Below are 13,513 nucleotides of genomic sequence, written 5' to 3' on the forward strand. Positions count from 1 at the left end.
TTGTTGGCGGGCACTGACGCAATGAGCTGTGGGAGCTTGCAAGGGTCCTCGGTGTGCCAAACGCTTGGCGCGCGACAAGGCCGTTTTGACAAGTGGGTCTTGAATTTGATGTTCCTGAACGTCTCATCCTCGAGGTCTCTCACTCCGAGTCAAATAACACCCATAACTCACATCTACATAACATCTCACAGACATGGCTAAAGACGACATCCCACGCCTCTCCCATCTCAACAGGCCCGAGAAGCTTGAGGATCTGCTCAAGCAAGACAGAGATGATGACTGCCTTTCGTGCAGGATAGTGGGTATGTTTTCGCCTTCTGGTTCATCTCATGTCATCTCCATGGGCTTATGTTCTAATCCTGCATAACAGGCGGCGGTGCATTCTTGGGTCTTGCTGGTTACAGCTATCTCTCCGGTCAGCAACAATTACAAGCACAAAAGGCTGCCATCTTGGCTTCAAAATCGAGATTTGGTATGCGCAGCAGGAGTGCCGCCATCACGGGTCTCTCGTTAGGATTGGCCTATCTGGGTCTGTATAGGCTGTTTAAATGAGGAAAGGGAGGTGATGGAGGGACGAAGATGAGCAATCACCACTCAATTGGGAAGACACCAGCTGTCATCTGACTTGGGCATTTCAAGATCTATGTCTCTTCGAATCCAAAGGGACCAATGGAAAAGAACACCGCCGAGCCAAGTCAGGGAGCCAGAGGGAAGACAAGTCGTAGGAGGAGAGGGTGTAGAAAATAGCCTGTACCATAATGTGTATATCACCATCTATTGCATCCACACCACATCCTACATACATCGGGCTGAATGCAGTACAGCAAGGCATAGAACAGCATGTCGAAAGCAGAAGAAGAATGTCAAAAGCTCACCAGCCAAACCCCAACACCTTCGCCATCCTCCCCTTCCCCCCATCCATATCCCTCATCTACATCGCCTTCTTCCTCCTCCGACACCACCTCTCCCTCAGCACCGAACTCACCCACTTCGTCATCTTCATGCTCGTCGGTCACTGGCTCAGCTGCCTCTTCATGCACATTCTCGGCGAGTTAGCCTCCAGGTTCGGACACAAGCTTGGACTTGCCATCATCTCCCTGATCATCAATCCACTCCGTCTTGTCGGTGGTTTCAAGTCACTTCCTGTGGCCATGCCTGTGTGGCTTGGTACTTTAAAAGAAACGGGGGATTACCGATGACTGCCAGGAATGGTTTGTTTGTGGGTACCCAACTCAGAAAATGGGCATAGATGGGGGGGAACGCCTGCTTGTGGGATAACGTCGTCCAAAACAGATTACAATTTTGTCCTGAGATAAAGATTTTGAGCTCTAAACACCACATGATTCGTGTCAATGCATATTCCAAAGCAACGTTCTGCATAACATACAGCAAACAGCCGCTCCCTCCATCATGTTTCTAAACAAACGAGGGAGTCAAGGCCTTTTCAAAGAACCATATGTACAGTACAACCTCCACACACACGCACACAAGGACAAGACACTCTTTTTATGGGAGATGGAAAGTTTCCCATTCCAAAACTCCCACCAAACCTCCTCTTCTAATAAAGCCCCCAAGACTTTTCCCACCAACCCACCAACCCATAAACCCCACCCAAAACTCACTTCCGATACCACATCCTCGTAATCTTGGTATTCCGCATCTTCCTCTGCAGCTGAAAAATCCCATACATCAACGCCTCGCTCGTCGGCGGGCACCCCGGCACATACACATCCACCGGCACAACCCTATCACACCCTCTCACAACACTATAACTATAGTGATAATACCCACCCCCATTCGCGCACGACCCCATGGAGATAACCCAGCGCGGTTCAGGCATCTGATCATACACCTGCCGCAACGCCGGTGCCATCTTGTTGGTCAGCGTACCAGCCACAATCATGACGTCCGACTGGCGAGGCGAGGCGCGGAAAATGATACCGAGCCTGTCTTGGTCGTAGCGCGGGGTGGAGAGGTGCATCATCTCGACGGCGCAGCAGGCCAGACCAAAGGTCATGGGCCAGAGGGACGACTGCCGGCCCCAGTTGGTGATGATGTCGAGGGTGGTGCTGTTGAGCACATAGTTAGCAACGGGGGTGGGGAAAGGGGAAAGGGAGGGGAAAGGGGAAAGGGAGGGGGGGGGGAATGACGTACAGCGCGTATTGGACAAAGCCCTTGGTGCCCTCCTGGCTGGGAAGGGGAACCTCCTTTCGTTCGTGGAGCTTCGACAGCCCGTATCCACCGTGAGGCTGGACAGCGCCGGCGTCCTTGCGGGCCGACGACGAGATGGCCGCCGCGGCGCGGAGGGGGACGAGCTGGGTCGTGGTAGGGCGTGCTGTTCAAGAGTAGCAACAATGATTAGCCCTGTCTTCCTTATCCCCCGTTCCTCTCCCAGCAACCACATTCCCCCCTCTGCCCAAAACATCCAGCTCAGCTTACCTCGCAGCGCCAGCGAGGCGCCTGTCCTCGCGGAGGCAAGCATCTTGTCCGTGGTATAGGTTGTGGTAGGTGGTCTGGAATTCGTCGTCGGCGTTCCAAGCCTCAATTGCCGGGCCCCGAGCAGGCAAGTCGCACGAGGTAGCGGAGTGGTTGTTGAGTGGAGAGGTTCCGAAACGGCGAGCAACTTGGGGAGATTGGGAAAAAAAACCCCACGAACGAACTCGATCTCTATCAAAGGCTGGGAAAGTGGCGGTTCGACGTTGATATCCCCGAGCGCTTTTCGCCTTCTCTCTTTCGCCCGCCCGCCGTGCAGGGGCCAGGTTCTAAGCACAAACTGGGGGGTTTTGATTGGTGGGGTCGCCTGAATGTGGGGTACAAAATGACCCGTCTTTCGCAACGCTCGGAATTTTCCGACCTGTTTTGAAGCTATGGCCAGCTTTGAGCTCTGATGGCGGTTCTAATTGGTGACGACATCACTTGATGTTGAATCTCCCATACGTTCCGATGAATCTCATCAAGAGTTACTTTGTGTACAGACACCAATTCTATGAACAGAGGGAATTTGGGGGACTTTTGACATGATTATCTCCATCAGCAAGGAGGATCTCTACCCACAAGACCAAGTAAAGACATCTATGCATTGCTGACATGGAAATGCAAACCAATGGGAGGTCGACCTCCAATCCAACATCTCAAGCCTCGACGATAAATACAACAGATGCTAACAATGAAACCCAAACAACACGCGCACCACATTATCAATGTCGGCCCATCACAACTTGAAGGCACCGCTGGTATGAGGTCCCTTGTGCTCCACAATCTTCTTCCCATCCAACCCAACAACCTCACCCTTTCTATTGATCACCTTGACACCGCCCTTCTTGAGATCGTTCATCGTCTCCCGTTGGGCCTCGTCCTTCTTGTTGACAGGCTTGTTGGCATCAAGGCCACCGGCCTTGCGGATGCGCTCCTTCTCACGTCTACGTCTCCTGGCCTTCTCCTCGCGGCTCATTTCCTGCTTGGCCACTGGCAAGCCGCTCTTGGCCACAACCTCGCCCTTCTCAGCCGAATCCTTGCCTGGCGCGTAGACCTCCTGGGGCGCAATCATGCTCTCGCCGCCGGCAACACCCTGGGCAGTGGTGGGTTGAGCATCCTCCATGGCCACCGTAGCGACATCGGCCACGACGGTAAGAGTGGGAGCCACAGGCTTGGGCTTGTAGTGCCAGCTGCTGAGAGCGTCAAGCCGGGCGCTGACGTCCTTCCACATCTGCTTGATCTCCTCCTCGTCCTTCCGCGTCTTGTCGTCAGCCGCGCTGACGTAGGCGTCAGGGTTGGACTCCTTAATGTGCTGCTCCTCGTATATCTCGGCCAAACTTTGCTTGCCCTTGGTGTCCTCGATATCCACCAGGCCGCGGCGGGCCGAGTTCGGGTTGCCAAAGTCATCGGGACGGCGGCGAAGAACTTCGTCGAATTCGTTTGCGAGAATGCGTCGCTTGATGAGTTCCTCGATAGACTCGGAGACGTCCTCCGTCATGACTGGTACCGGCTTGCCGGCATGCTCAAAGTCAAGATCCTCCTCGAGTAGCGAGTTAATGGGACGAGCCTGCGCAGTGGCCTCACCGGATAAGGTCCAAGCCCGCTTGGCCACCAATTCAGATTCGAGTTTGCGAATTTCATCCGCAATCTTGGCCCGTCTGCGCTCATGGGCGGAGCGACGGGATTTGGGATTTCCGGCCGAGGCATCAGACAGAGCGTCTTCCTCGGCGGAAAACTCGGACAGATCATCAAAGAGATCACGCTTGACATCGTTCTCGGCTCTTTCCATATCCTCCTCGGTCGGCTGGAACGGCTTCTTGGGCATGTATGGTTTTCTCTGATTGCCCGTCTTCTTCTTTGCTGGTGGCGCGAAGAAGTCCTTGTAGTAGATGTCGTTGGCGGTAAGGTCCATGTCCATATCGTCAGCACCGGCAGGCTGGTCATCATCACCCTCGTCATCCTCGCTGTCGCTGAACTTGGCCAAATCTGCGAGCTCCTTCTTGCTCAATGCTGGTCCCTCGTCGTCCTCGTCATCATCCATATCCATGTCGTCCATGTCCATGTCCGAATCCTCATCCTTGGCCCCCTTCTTGCCAAATTTGTTGACTGCGAACGGGTCTCCGTGCCAATCGACAGCCTCCTCGTCGCTGGCGTAATCTGTATTTGGATCTGCGCGAGCATCCTGGTCCTCGAACCATTGGGTTTGCTTGTTGAACTCGTCTATTGAGAAGAAGCCGTCGTTGAGTCCGTTGGGGTCCTCAACGAAGTCGGCGGCTTCAGCTTCAGAGTCTTCTTCATCCTCATCATCTTCTCCGTCCTCTTCAAACTCGGCCCCTTCCTCTTCTTCACCCATCTCCTCGTCCTCCTCATCTTCGTCATCATCTTCATCTTCGTCGTCATCTTCGTCGTCATCCTCGGCTTCCAAATCGAACATGCTCTCGCCTTCTTCGCCGATACTGGATGTCTCCTCGTCAGAGTCCTCAGTATCGGCCTCACTGCCCTCGTCAACATCGGAAGATGCGCTCGCGTCATCCTCATCGTCCGATCCAACTTCAAACCCATCCTTGCCAAACTCCAGGGCCTTGGCCCCAGCGCCTTCTTGCTCGATTTCGTTGTTCTCCTCGAGTTCTTCCAGGACCGATGTCGACTCCTGAAGCGCGCTGCTGATGATCTTCTTTGCCTGCTGCCATACTTGATCTGTTTCGAAGCCGTCGATGTGCAGTTTTCTGATTTTTAGAATGGCGCTCTGACCGTAGCTGCCGTCTCTCTTGCGCTTCTTGCCAGCCTCGCGGAGCCTCTGCTGCTGTTGATCGCTGACCGGGCCAGCCAGAGAGTCGAGCGTCTCTTTTGCCAATTGCAGCGAGCCGTTTGGGAGCAGAGGTGGGGGCTGCAGGAAAACATGGCGGTTTGCCGGGGCAGTCGAGTCGAGGAAGAGGGCGATGGCCGAGCTGGGCCCGAGGGCGGCTACACCGTTTTGCGACATGGCGGGAAGATTGGTGAGGGTGTGGGAGGTGGAGGTGAGGTCCGAGTTGCTGCCTGTCGACCCTGCCATGCTTTTTGGTTCTGGCGAATTGTGGTTGTGGCGTCGCGATGCCCAAAAGTCAAAATGCTGTTGCAAGGCAAATTTTGGCCGCTTCTTTGCTTCCAAAAAATCTCGGACGGCCTTTGAGCCCCACCACAAAGCTGGGCAGATGCAGCCAATCATGAGCTTACCTTTGATACGGTAAGGCTTATCGCAAGGCCCCCCATTCAAGAGCCTTGCAGCAGCACCTTGAGAGCTTCTCCAAATTTACAGGAGATCATTTGAGCACACTTACAATGACATGGATGTCTTGTTCTTAGGTCTTCATTCTCGCCAATTGAATTTGTCTACCTCTCAACCATTGATGGCACAGTTATTCCATGATACGCACACCAACAACAGCAGCGACGGGACGTTTGCCCGATGGCTTCGCCCGCATTTTTTATCTCTAGCATCAAGTCGACTTGAGTAGAAATACCAATCTGAACTTGACCACCTTGAACTCGGAACCACACCACCTTCGCTGCATGGGCTGGCTCAAACAACACCTAGTATACGGGCCGCGACGATCTTCTCCAATGGTTATCTTGCCGACGGGAGGCTTCACGGTCATTACTCCGGATCGCCCACAGCATGAAGCGCGCATTGACTATCAATGACTCTACTGAACGAAAGCTAAGATCACTGGCCAGCTCCCCATCGACACCTTCCAATTCGAAATTCGGGATGGCGTTTGTGCAGCCGGAATCGCAGAAAAAGTGAAGATCGCAAAACTCTCTCAATCGTGGCTGGTTACAGCACATCAAGAACCCCGCAAAGACGACCGGTATAGCCTTGAGCAACTTTGATCACGCATTACGAAGACCAGCAAGCCGAGCCGACAGCAACGACGCGGAAGCAAGAGACTTCTTCCGGGCTGCGCGATGTGCGCCAGTCCCCTGTTTCGCTTCGCTTCAGACACAAGCCGTGAAGTATACGTAGAGATATCTGATGCCGTTAGGCCTATAAGAGGCAGACACGCGTATTCCCGAAGCTATGTGACGCTGAAAAGCTTCTTTCAATCTTCATCAGATGGTCACGAGACAATCAGGCATGTTGTGCTCCTCAAAGCTGGACTTCCACCAATCGATGCCTCGAATGGAGGAACCGTCCCTCATCTTCAACGGCGCTGACCCTGGCCTCAGATCCCTGGTCCAGGCCCTCTTGGGGGTCCAAGCGGGGGGAAAGCACCAGCCACTGACGCTGCGCAAGGATTGTTTCGGTCTTGAAACACCCTTGGTCACTTGTCTCTAATCTTTCGGTACTCTATCTGTCCATGTACACCAGGACGAAGCAGCAACCCTCTCTCGACTCGTCTGCGTAACCGGCCAATAACGAAAGTCCAAGATGAACTTTTGGGACAAAACAGATGGGCAGACTCGACCATCTCTCTGCAGGGGACGGGAAATGTCCCGAATGAAATGTAAGGCCCAAGATAGCGTCGTCGCTTTGGTCGCTTGAACGGGTCAAAAATTTCTTTCCAAAATATTCTCAAGTCTGAAGAGGCCGGCGGAAGCTGCCGCCTTCTACGGCGGGGCCAGTAAGATGGACGAATTCCCCCACGTGGAGGCACTGTCCGTCTCAGAGGTCAAAACTTTCGGACCAAGAACATGAATGCTACTCTCCCGACGGTACTGCAGATGCAGAGGAAAACGACATGCCTATCCGCCGAATCACGGTTGCTGTAGAAAGTCCTCGCGTGCGTGAGGTAGGAGGTTTGTCCTCAAGATATTATCCCAGAGGGCGTGTCAAGTGGCAACACGACTTCTTGTCACGCAATGCGAGTCAGTATTTTACCAAAGCTCTCTCTTGGCTTTAGACCGTTTACGTAGCACCAAGACAACGGCAAGCCACGACGGGCATATTGTTATACAATCCTAACTTGGCACTCAAAGCTATGAAGCCGTTCCCGTCCCGCCTCTTCCTCTGCTGTCCATCGTCGAAGGGGACCGATGGCCGGAGGGAAGACCGGCAGCTACGGAGCTTGATCAGTCAGTTCTGTACTCTGTGCAGACAGTGGGTAGATCTGATCTTGAGATCTCAATTCCCAAGCGAAGGGTCGGAAAAAGAAGGACAAGCCTTTCTGTGATGCTTCCTAGCGCCCTACCTGTACGGAATAGGTAACTGTGATCGTGTGTTAAGTATGTACACAGACTCGGTTGGACGGGTTCACGGACACACAACCGAGGAGAGTTGGTCGCGATAAGCTTTTTGCCAGGGACTCCTTGTGGTTTCGGTGCATCTGCAAATGGAGGGACGCACTCGACGCACTCTGCAGCATGTGCTCCCATGTGCCATGTCCCTGCCCAGACGAACCCAGCCCCAATTTGTGGCCGTAGGGGTCCACTAAACCGCATGGTACCCCACCAGCGTCGCAGCAGGTACGGGTACCTGTAGACTCTTCCAAGCTTACAAGGTTGAACAAAGTACTGATGACACCCGCCGAGCCCGAGGGAACTGGCAGGCTCTTGTTCTTCGCCTCCCTCCGGTTCCAGCACAAGCGTTGGTTCCAGGTTTATCACTTGCTCAGAAACCCCAAATTCTTAGGCCTCTTTCAGCATCCCCAATTCCCTCTGTTTCTTCTCTTCGACACTAATTGCTTCGAGTCGAGTCAAATCGACCGCTGCGGTTGAAACAACTCCAGAATCATCGGCAGCTTACCCGGTACCAAAACAATCGAGAGCGCTGCCCTGCCGACTGTACCCGCCCTTGCATAGGATTCGTCAATTTGTCGTCATCGCCCACTGAACCACCGCTTCCCCAAGCATCTTTTGTGAAACTGGCATATAGGTATTATCGGGGCATTTGTTTTCTTGCAAGACATCTGGAATCCCCGACAAGTCAAGAGAGGAATGAAATACGGGGAGCAGTTCGAACAGGAGTCTGTTCCGCAATGGAGCCTTTGTAAGTTTGCAAACCCGCCACAACCGCCGCCTCTCGAAACCACATCTTCTAACCTGCGCCGACATGGCAGATAACATTGACTACAACTCTCTAAAACACCACATCAAAACGCACACGACAAAGGACCAAGCGACGGCCATAGCGATCCCGGGACACCAAGACACCGCCCTCAGCAAGTTCGAGGAAGGCTTCTATGGCGAGCTGTGTCGCCAACATGACCGAGTCGACCTCTTCGTCTCCAGCAAGGCTGACGAGATCTCGCGGCGCCTCCAGCACTCGTCCAATCAGATTCACCGCCTAATAGTACGCTGCGCAACATCAGGCCGGAGCACCATCTCGATCAAACGACAGCGGCGGTTTGTCAAGTACGAGCAGGAACTCCTCCAGTGCGGCGACGACATCCGCTCCCTGCGGCGCTTTGTCGACGCGCAGATCGTGGCGTTCCGCAAGATACTCAAAAAGTACAGAAAATGGACCGGGTCGTCGACGCTGGGGACACGCTTCAGGGACAACGTCTTGTCGCACCCCAAAAGCTTCACGCGGTGCGACTTTTCGCACTTGCAGGCCAGGTATGACGACTTGCTGGTCACGCTTCGGGCAGCATCGCCTGCCGACATGAGCGGGATTGGCTCCCCGACCCCCGAGCCGACGGTCGACCCGCGCGATCGGCAGAGCTCCCCGAGCGAGGCGACGGTTGTGAGCGAGTCACAGGTGGTGTACTGGAATGAGTACGACTGCGGAAGCGAGGCGGGGGACAACGACAGGAGGGATGAGGATTATGCTATTTATATTGACCCGAACGAGGACATGAGCTTCCCCGGCATGAAGGCTCTTGGGAATCTTTTCTCCAACCCGGTCAAGAAGTTGAACTCAGCCTGGATGTCGATTCGATCGGTGCGGTCGAGGGAGTCTCCCTTGAGCGATGATATCGAGCGCGGACCACTCTTGCCGACTGACTCGACCGTTTCGACGTACGGTTCGACTCGTGCGAAGCCATTCTCTACCGAGCCGAGCTACTTTACGATACCGCCTGGTAGTAGGGGTGGCCAGTCCGACACTGATGTGGAGGAGGATGCCAACTACTCCAACCGCCACAGTCGGAGGGGGTCGTATGGGTATGCTTCCTCGGAAGATCAGTTTCCTACCGGCTATCGTCCTCACTATGCTGCTCTGCCGAGCATCAATGACCAGCGCATTGAGCAGTACAGGGAAAACATGTTTTTCTGGATCACGTGGGGCTGCTACGCTGTTGCGTATGTCTTGATGGGGATTGCGACTGTGCTCATCACGGCGGGGCGTAACAAGAAGCGGCTTGAGGTGGACGCGGGTGTGACGCTGGGCATCATGACTTCTCTGGGGCTGGCATGTGCGGCGATTTGTATGACGGTGGCCAGGCAGGAAAGGATGGGATGGGTTGGGCTGGTGGCGACGTGGATTGCGTTTGCGGGGATATGTACGGCCAATGGGGTGTTGCTTGTGCTTGTGGTTGGGAATGCTCCTCTATGATCAAAGTCTGAGGGAAGGGGTGATAGCCTGATGATCTTGAGACGAGAGATCTCTTTTTTTTCCCTTTTTTTCTTCTCTTTGGTATTGGGTCATTTTGTATATAACTGTACGGGTTGCGCATTACATCGGATGGGGTCTCCTGGGTGAGGGAGGCTGTTTTCCGCCATGGGAGCAAAGGTTGCATGATACCAGGTTGGTTTTTTCTTCTTTTCTTTTTGAGTATACAAATGCGGCATACATTTGGTGGGGAAGGGGGGGCAGGGGGGCGCTTTGAAGGGTAAAAGCAAAGCGGGATATTGTTGAGATGGTTAGCTGTACCTTTAGTGTATGTAATAGTAACAACAGCAGAGGTTTTGTCATTCACTCTCATATAAGACGAAGACTTGATGTTGTGTGAGCAAGCAATCCAACCCCCACTTCACGAATGAAACCAATTGAATTTCCCCTCATCCACTTAAACGGTCCCTCACTTAAACCCCGCGCTTCACATTCCACCAACCATCCAACAAACATTTCAGACCTTTTCAACACCCTAGTTATTGAATGACCTCACCTCTCTCTCTTGCCTCCATACTAACTAACTAACCCCTGACTTTTTTTTTTTGTTTCTGTTTCCACAATGAGCGACGAAGACCGCCCCAGCAGCAGCAGCAGCAAAAGGGCGTCCCTCCTCAGGCTCAAGTCCAAGGTGAAGGAAGTGAAACAAGTCGTCATGTCCTCCCAGCTACCGCAGACGCACTACAAGAAGGAGGTGACGCGGCCGACTCGGCTGACGGGGCTGTTTCCTAATACAACCAACCCGGTTGTGTTCTCTGCGCCGATGCTAGGGACGGCGAACGGGAGGTTGGCGGCCGAGGTGAGCAAGGCGGGGGGGTTTGGTATGTTTCCCCCTTCTCTCTCTCTGTCAATGTGAAAAGGGGGTGCTGCTGCTGATGATGATGATGGTGGTGATGATGATGATAGGGTTCATCCCCGCGGGATATAACTTCAACCCCAAATCCGGACCGGATCATCTAGGGCAGTTGGGGGAGGAGCTGAAAATCGCGAGGAAGGTGCTGGATTTGGAGCAGGCGACGCTGACGGCTGTCCCGGTGGGGGTGGGGTTCATTCTTTGTCATGAGAGTGCGAGGACGCATTTTATCGAGAGGGCTATTCCCGTTTTGCAGGAGTATTCCCCCCAGGCGGTGTGGCTTTTTGCTCCGAGAGTGGAGGATGTGGAAGGGGGGGTGGTGAGGGGGATTATTGACGTGTTGCATGATAATGGGTTTGTGGTTTTTTACTAGGTCGGGTCGGTGAAGGCGTTGAAAGATGCGGTTAGGGATGGGGCGGATGTGGTTGTTGCTCAGGGGACGGATGCGGGGGGGCATCAGTTTGCTAGGGGGGCGGGGACGATGAGTTTTTTGAGGGAGGTGGTGGAGGTTTTTAAGGGGGAGAAGGAGAGGACGGGGAGTTAGGTGGAGGTTGTGGGGGCGGGGGGGGTTGTGGATGGGAGGGGGGTGGTGGCTGCGTTGGCTTTGGGTGAGTACCCAGCTGGGATTGAGAGAGAAGGGGACGGGGGCTGACTAGAGGGTTATACAGGGGCTGATGCGGTTGTTATGGGGACGAGGGTGAATTTTGAGCTTCGGGATGGGACATGGAATGAGGCTGACAAGGAGATAGTTCATTCTCGCTGAGGAGGCGACGACGCCAAAGTTTAAGCAGGAGCTGATTGCAAAGACAACGGACGGGGCCTCGTCAACTTTCAAGTAAGAATAGCAGTTGTGGAAATCTTTTGGGGGTCAGGGCTGACATGACGACAGACATACGGTCATGGACGACATTCAGGGCACCACCATCTGGCCAAAGATCTATGACGGCCGAGCCATTGTTGGGGGTTCGGTTGAGGACCATCTTAACGGGGTGCCAGTGGAGGACAACATCCGGCTATTCAAGGAAGCTGCAGAGAAGGGCGAGACGGACAGGACGATTACTTGGGCGTAAGTACGCACGGCAGTTTTAGAAACGGAATATATTTGCTAACAGTCATCAGTGGAAGCGGCGTGGGATTGGTCAGCAAGATCCAGCCGGCAGGTGAGATTGTCAAGGAAGTGCGCGAAGAAGCGCTTCAACGCATCAAGGAACTGCAAACATTGTTTTAAACGCCTATTTTCGTGTATAACCATAGATCATCAACGCATTTCTAAACCAACGCCGCTCGCTCGTCTGTTTATGTACATTTCATTCGTCACACATCATCTTACAAATCCTCCTTCGCGCCAGTTTGCTTCTCTACCGCCGGCTCATCCTCGCCATCTCTGGAGTAGACCTTCTTTCCCGCAACCCAGGTCTCCCTCACCTTCAAGAACCTGATTTCTTCCTCCCCTATCTTCAAAACATCCTCGTCCATCACCACCCAATCGGCGAATCCCCCCTCCCTGATCACACCGGCCTTCTTCTCCCAAAACGCCGCGTGGGCAGGGCCCCTGGTAAACCCGTCAAATGCCTGCCGCACGCTCAACCCTTCCTGCTCTTTATACCACCCACCTTCCCACCCTGGCGGTCCAATGCCTGTATGTGGACTCTTCCTCGTAACGGCAGCATATACTCCCTCAAAGGGATTCGGCGGCTCCACGGGGAAGTCACTCCCCAGCACCGGCGGCCCAACATCCCACATGGACCTCATCCTGTACGCCTCCTTCGCGATCCTTTCCTTACCCAGCCGTTCCTCCGCATAGGCCATATCAGAAGTAGCGTGGGTAGGCTGGATGCTGGGTATGATTCCCAGCTCTCTCATCCGGGCTTGATCGTCTGGGTGAATGATTTGTGCGTGCTCGATGCGGAAACGGCAGCTGATCTGCTGGCACATCTTGGGTGGGATGCCGTAAGGGCAGACCTCGAGGTCGTCGAGGGCCTTGGCTAAGGAGTCAATGGCGTGGCGGTTGGCCAGGTCACCGATGGCGTGGATGTTGACTTGATACTTGGCCTTTGCCCAGGAGAGGGCGAGGGAGTGGAGGGTGCTGGCATTGACGAGGAGAGAGCCAGAGGTAGAAGGACGGTCCGAGTAAGGGTCGATCATGGCGCTGCCCCAGGAACCGAGGGCACCATCTGTTTTCTGTCAGCAATACCAAAAAAAAACAAAAAAAAACAGAGACATACCAGCAAAAAGCTTCACACTCCCCACCCTCAACCACCCCCCTTCCAAATCCACCTTCCTCGCCGCCTCTGGACAGAAAGTGTTTCTCTCCGGGCACTCAACCATGGCATACACCCTCACCGTCCACTCCTCTTTGTCCTTCTTCACCATCTCCTCATAGAGATCAATATCCCTCGGCAGCACACCCGCATCATGCATCCCCACCAGTCCAACTTTGTTCAACTCCCTCATCGCACTGCCCACAAACTTCTTTTTCTGGGCGGCGTTTGGTTTGGGCCACAAACCAGTAACAATATCCATAGCATTATCACAAAACACGCCCATCCCCGGCTCCCTCACAATCTCCCCCCCTGGAACCTCCCCAGGCAATTTGTCTATATCAATCAAATCCAGAACCGCCTGCGAAACCCAAGTACAGTGCACATCCACCCGCT

The 13,513-nt window shown here is 54.0% G+C and overlaps 6 protein-coding genes across 6 annotated transcripts; 3 read left to right on the plus strand and 3 right to left on the minus strand.

The window, feature by feature from the left end:
- Positions 1–193: 193 nt before the first annotated feature.
- On the plus strand, positions 194–552 carry PODANS_4_2545 (uncharacterized protein; the record flags this gene model as incomplete). The annotated part of the gene is made up of 2 exons (XM_001903871.1): positions 194–302; positions 371–552. The coding sequence occupies 2 exons, from the start codon at positions 194–196 to the stop codon at positions 550–552; spliced, it is 291 nt and encodes a 96-aa protein (XP_001903906.1).
- A 1,066-nt stretch (positions 553–1,618) lies between these two features.
- On the minus strand, positions 1,619–2,482 carry PODANS_4_2550 (uncharacterized protein; the record flags this gene model as incomplete). Its single annotated transcript, XM_001903872.1, has 3 exons — positions 1,619–2,069; positions 2,155–2,335; positions 2,440–2,482. The coding sequence occupies 3 exons, from the start codon at positions 2,480–2,482 to the stop codon at positions 1,619–1,621; spliced, it is 675 nt and encodes a 224-aa protein (XP_001903907.1).
- Positions 2,483–3,211: 729 nt separating this feature from the next.
- Positions 3,212–5,527, minus strand: PODANS_4_2560 (uncharacterized protein; the record flags this gene model as incomplete). The annotated part of the gene is made up of 1 exon (XM_001903873.1): positions 3,212–5,527. One exon carries the CDS (start codon positions 5,525–5,527, stop codon positions 3,212–3,214), a length of 2,316 nt encoding a protein of 771 aa, XP_001903908.1.
- Positions 5,528–8,388: 2,861 nt separating this feature from the next.
- PODANS_4_2570 (uncharacterized protein) lies at positions 8,389–9,946 on the plus strand (the record flags this gene model as incomplete). Its single annotated transcript, XM_001903874.1, has 2 exons — positions 8,389–8,440; positions 8,511–9,946. 2 exons carry the CDS (start codon positions 8,389–8,391, stop codon positions 9,944–9,946), a joined length of 1,488 nt encoding a protein of 495 aa, XP_001903909.1.
- A 619-nt stretch (positions 9,947–10,565) lies between these two features.
- On the plus strand, positions 10,566–11,229 carry PODANS_4_2575 (uncharacterized protein; the record flags this gene model as incomplete). The annotated part of the gene is made up of 2 exons (XM_001903875.1): positions 10,566–10,824; positions 10,910–11,229. The coding sequence occupies 2 exons, from the start codon at positions 10,566–10,568 to the stop codon at positions 11,227–11,229; spliced, it is 579 nt and encodes a 192-aa protein (XP_001903910.1).
- Positions 11,230–12,182: 953 nt separating this feature from the next.
- PODANS_4_2580 (uncharacterized protein) lies at positions 12,183–13,511 on the minus strand (the record flags this gene model as incomplete). Its single annotated transcript, XM_001903876.1, has 2 exons — positions 12,183–13,030; positions 13,082–13,511. Coding segments are annotated over 2 exons (1,278 nt in total), but the record flags the coding sequence as incomplete, so codon positions are not given.
- Between the last annotated feature and the right edge of the window lie 2 nt (positions 13,512–13,513).

Source organism: Podospora anserina, chromosome 4 (genome assembly GCF_000226545.1).
Source record: "Podospora anserina S mat+ genomic DNA chromosome 4, supercontig 2".
In the NCBI taxonomy this organism is placed as follows: Eukaryota; Fungi; Ascomycota; class Sordariomycetes; order Sordariales; family Podosporaceae; genus Podospora; species Podospora anserina.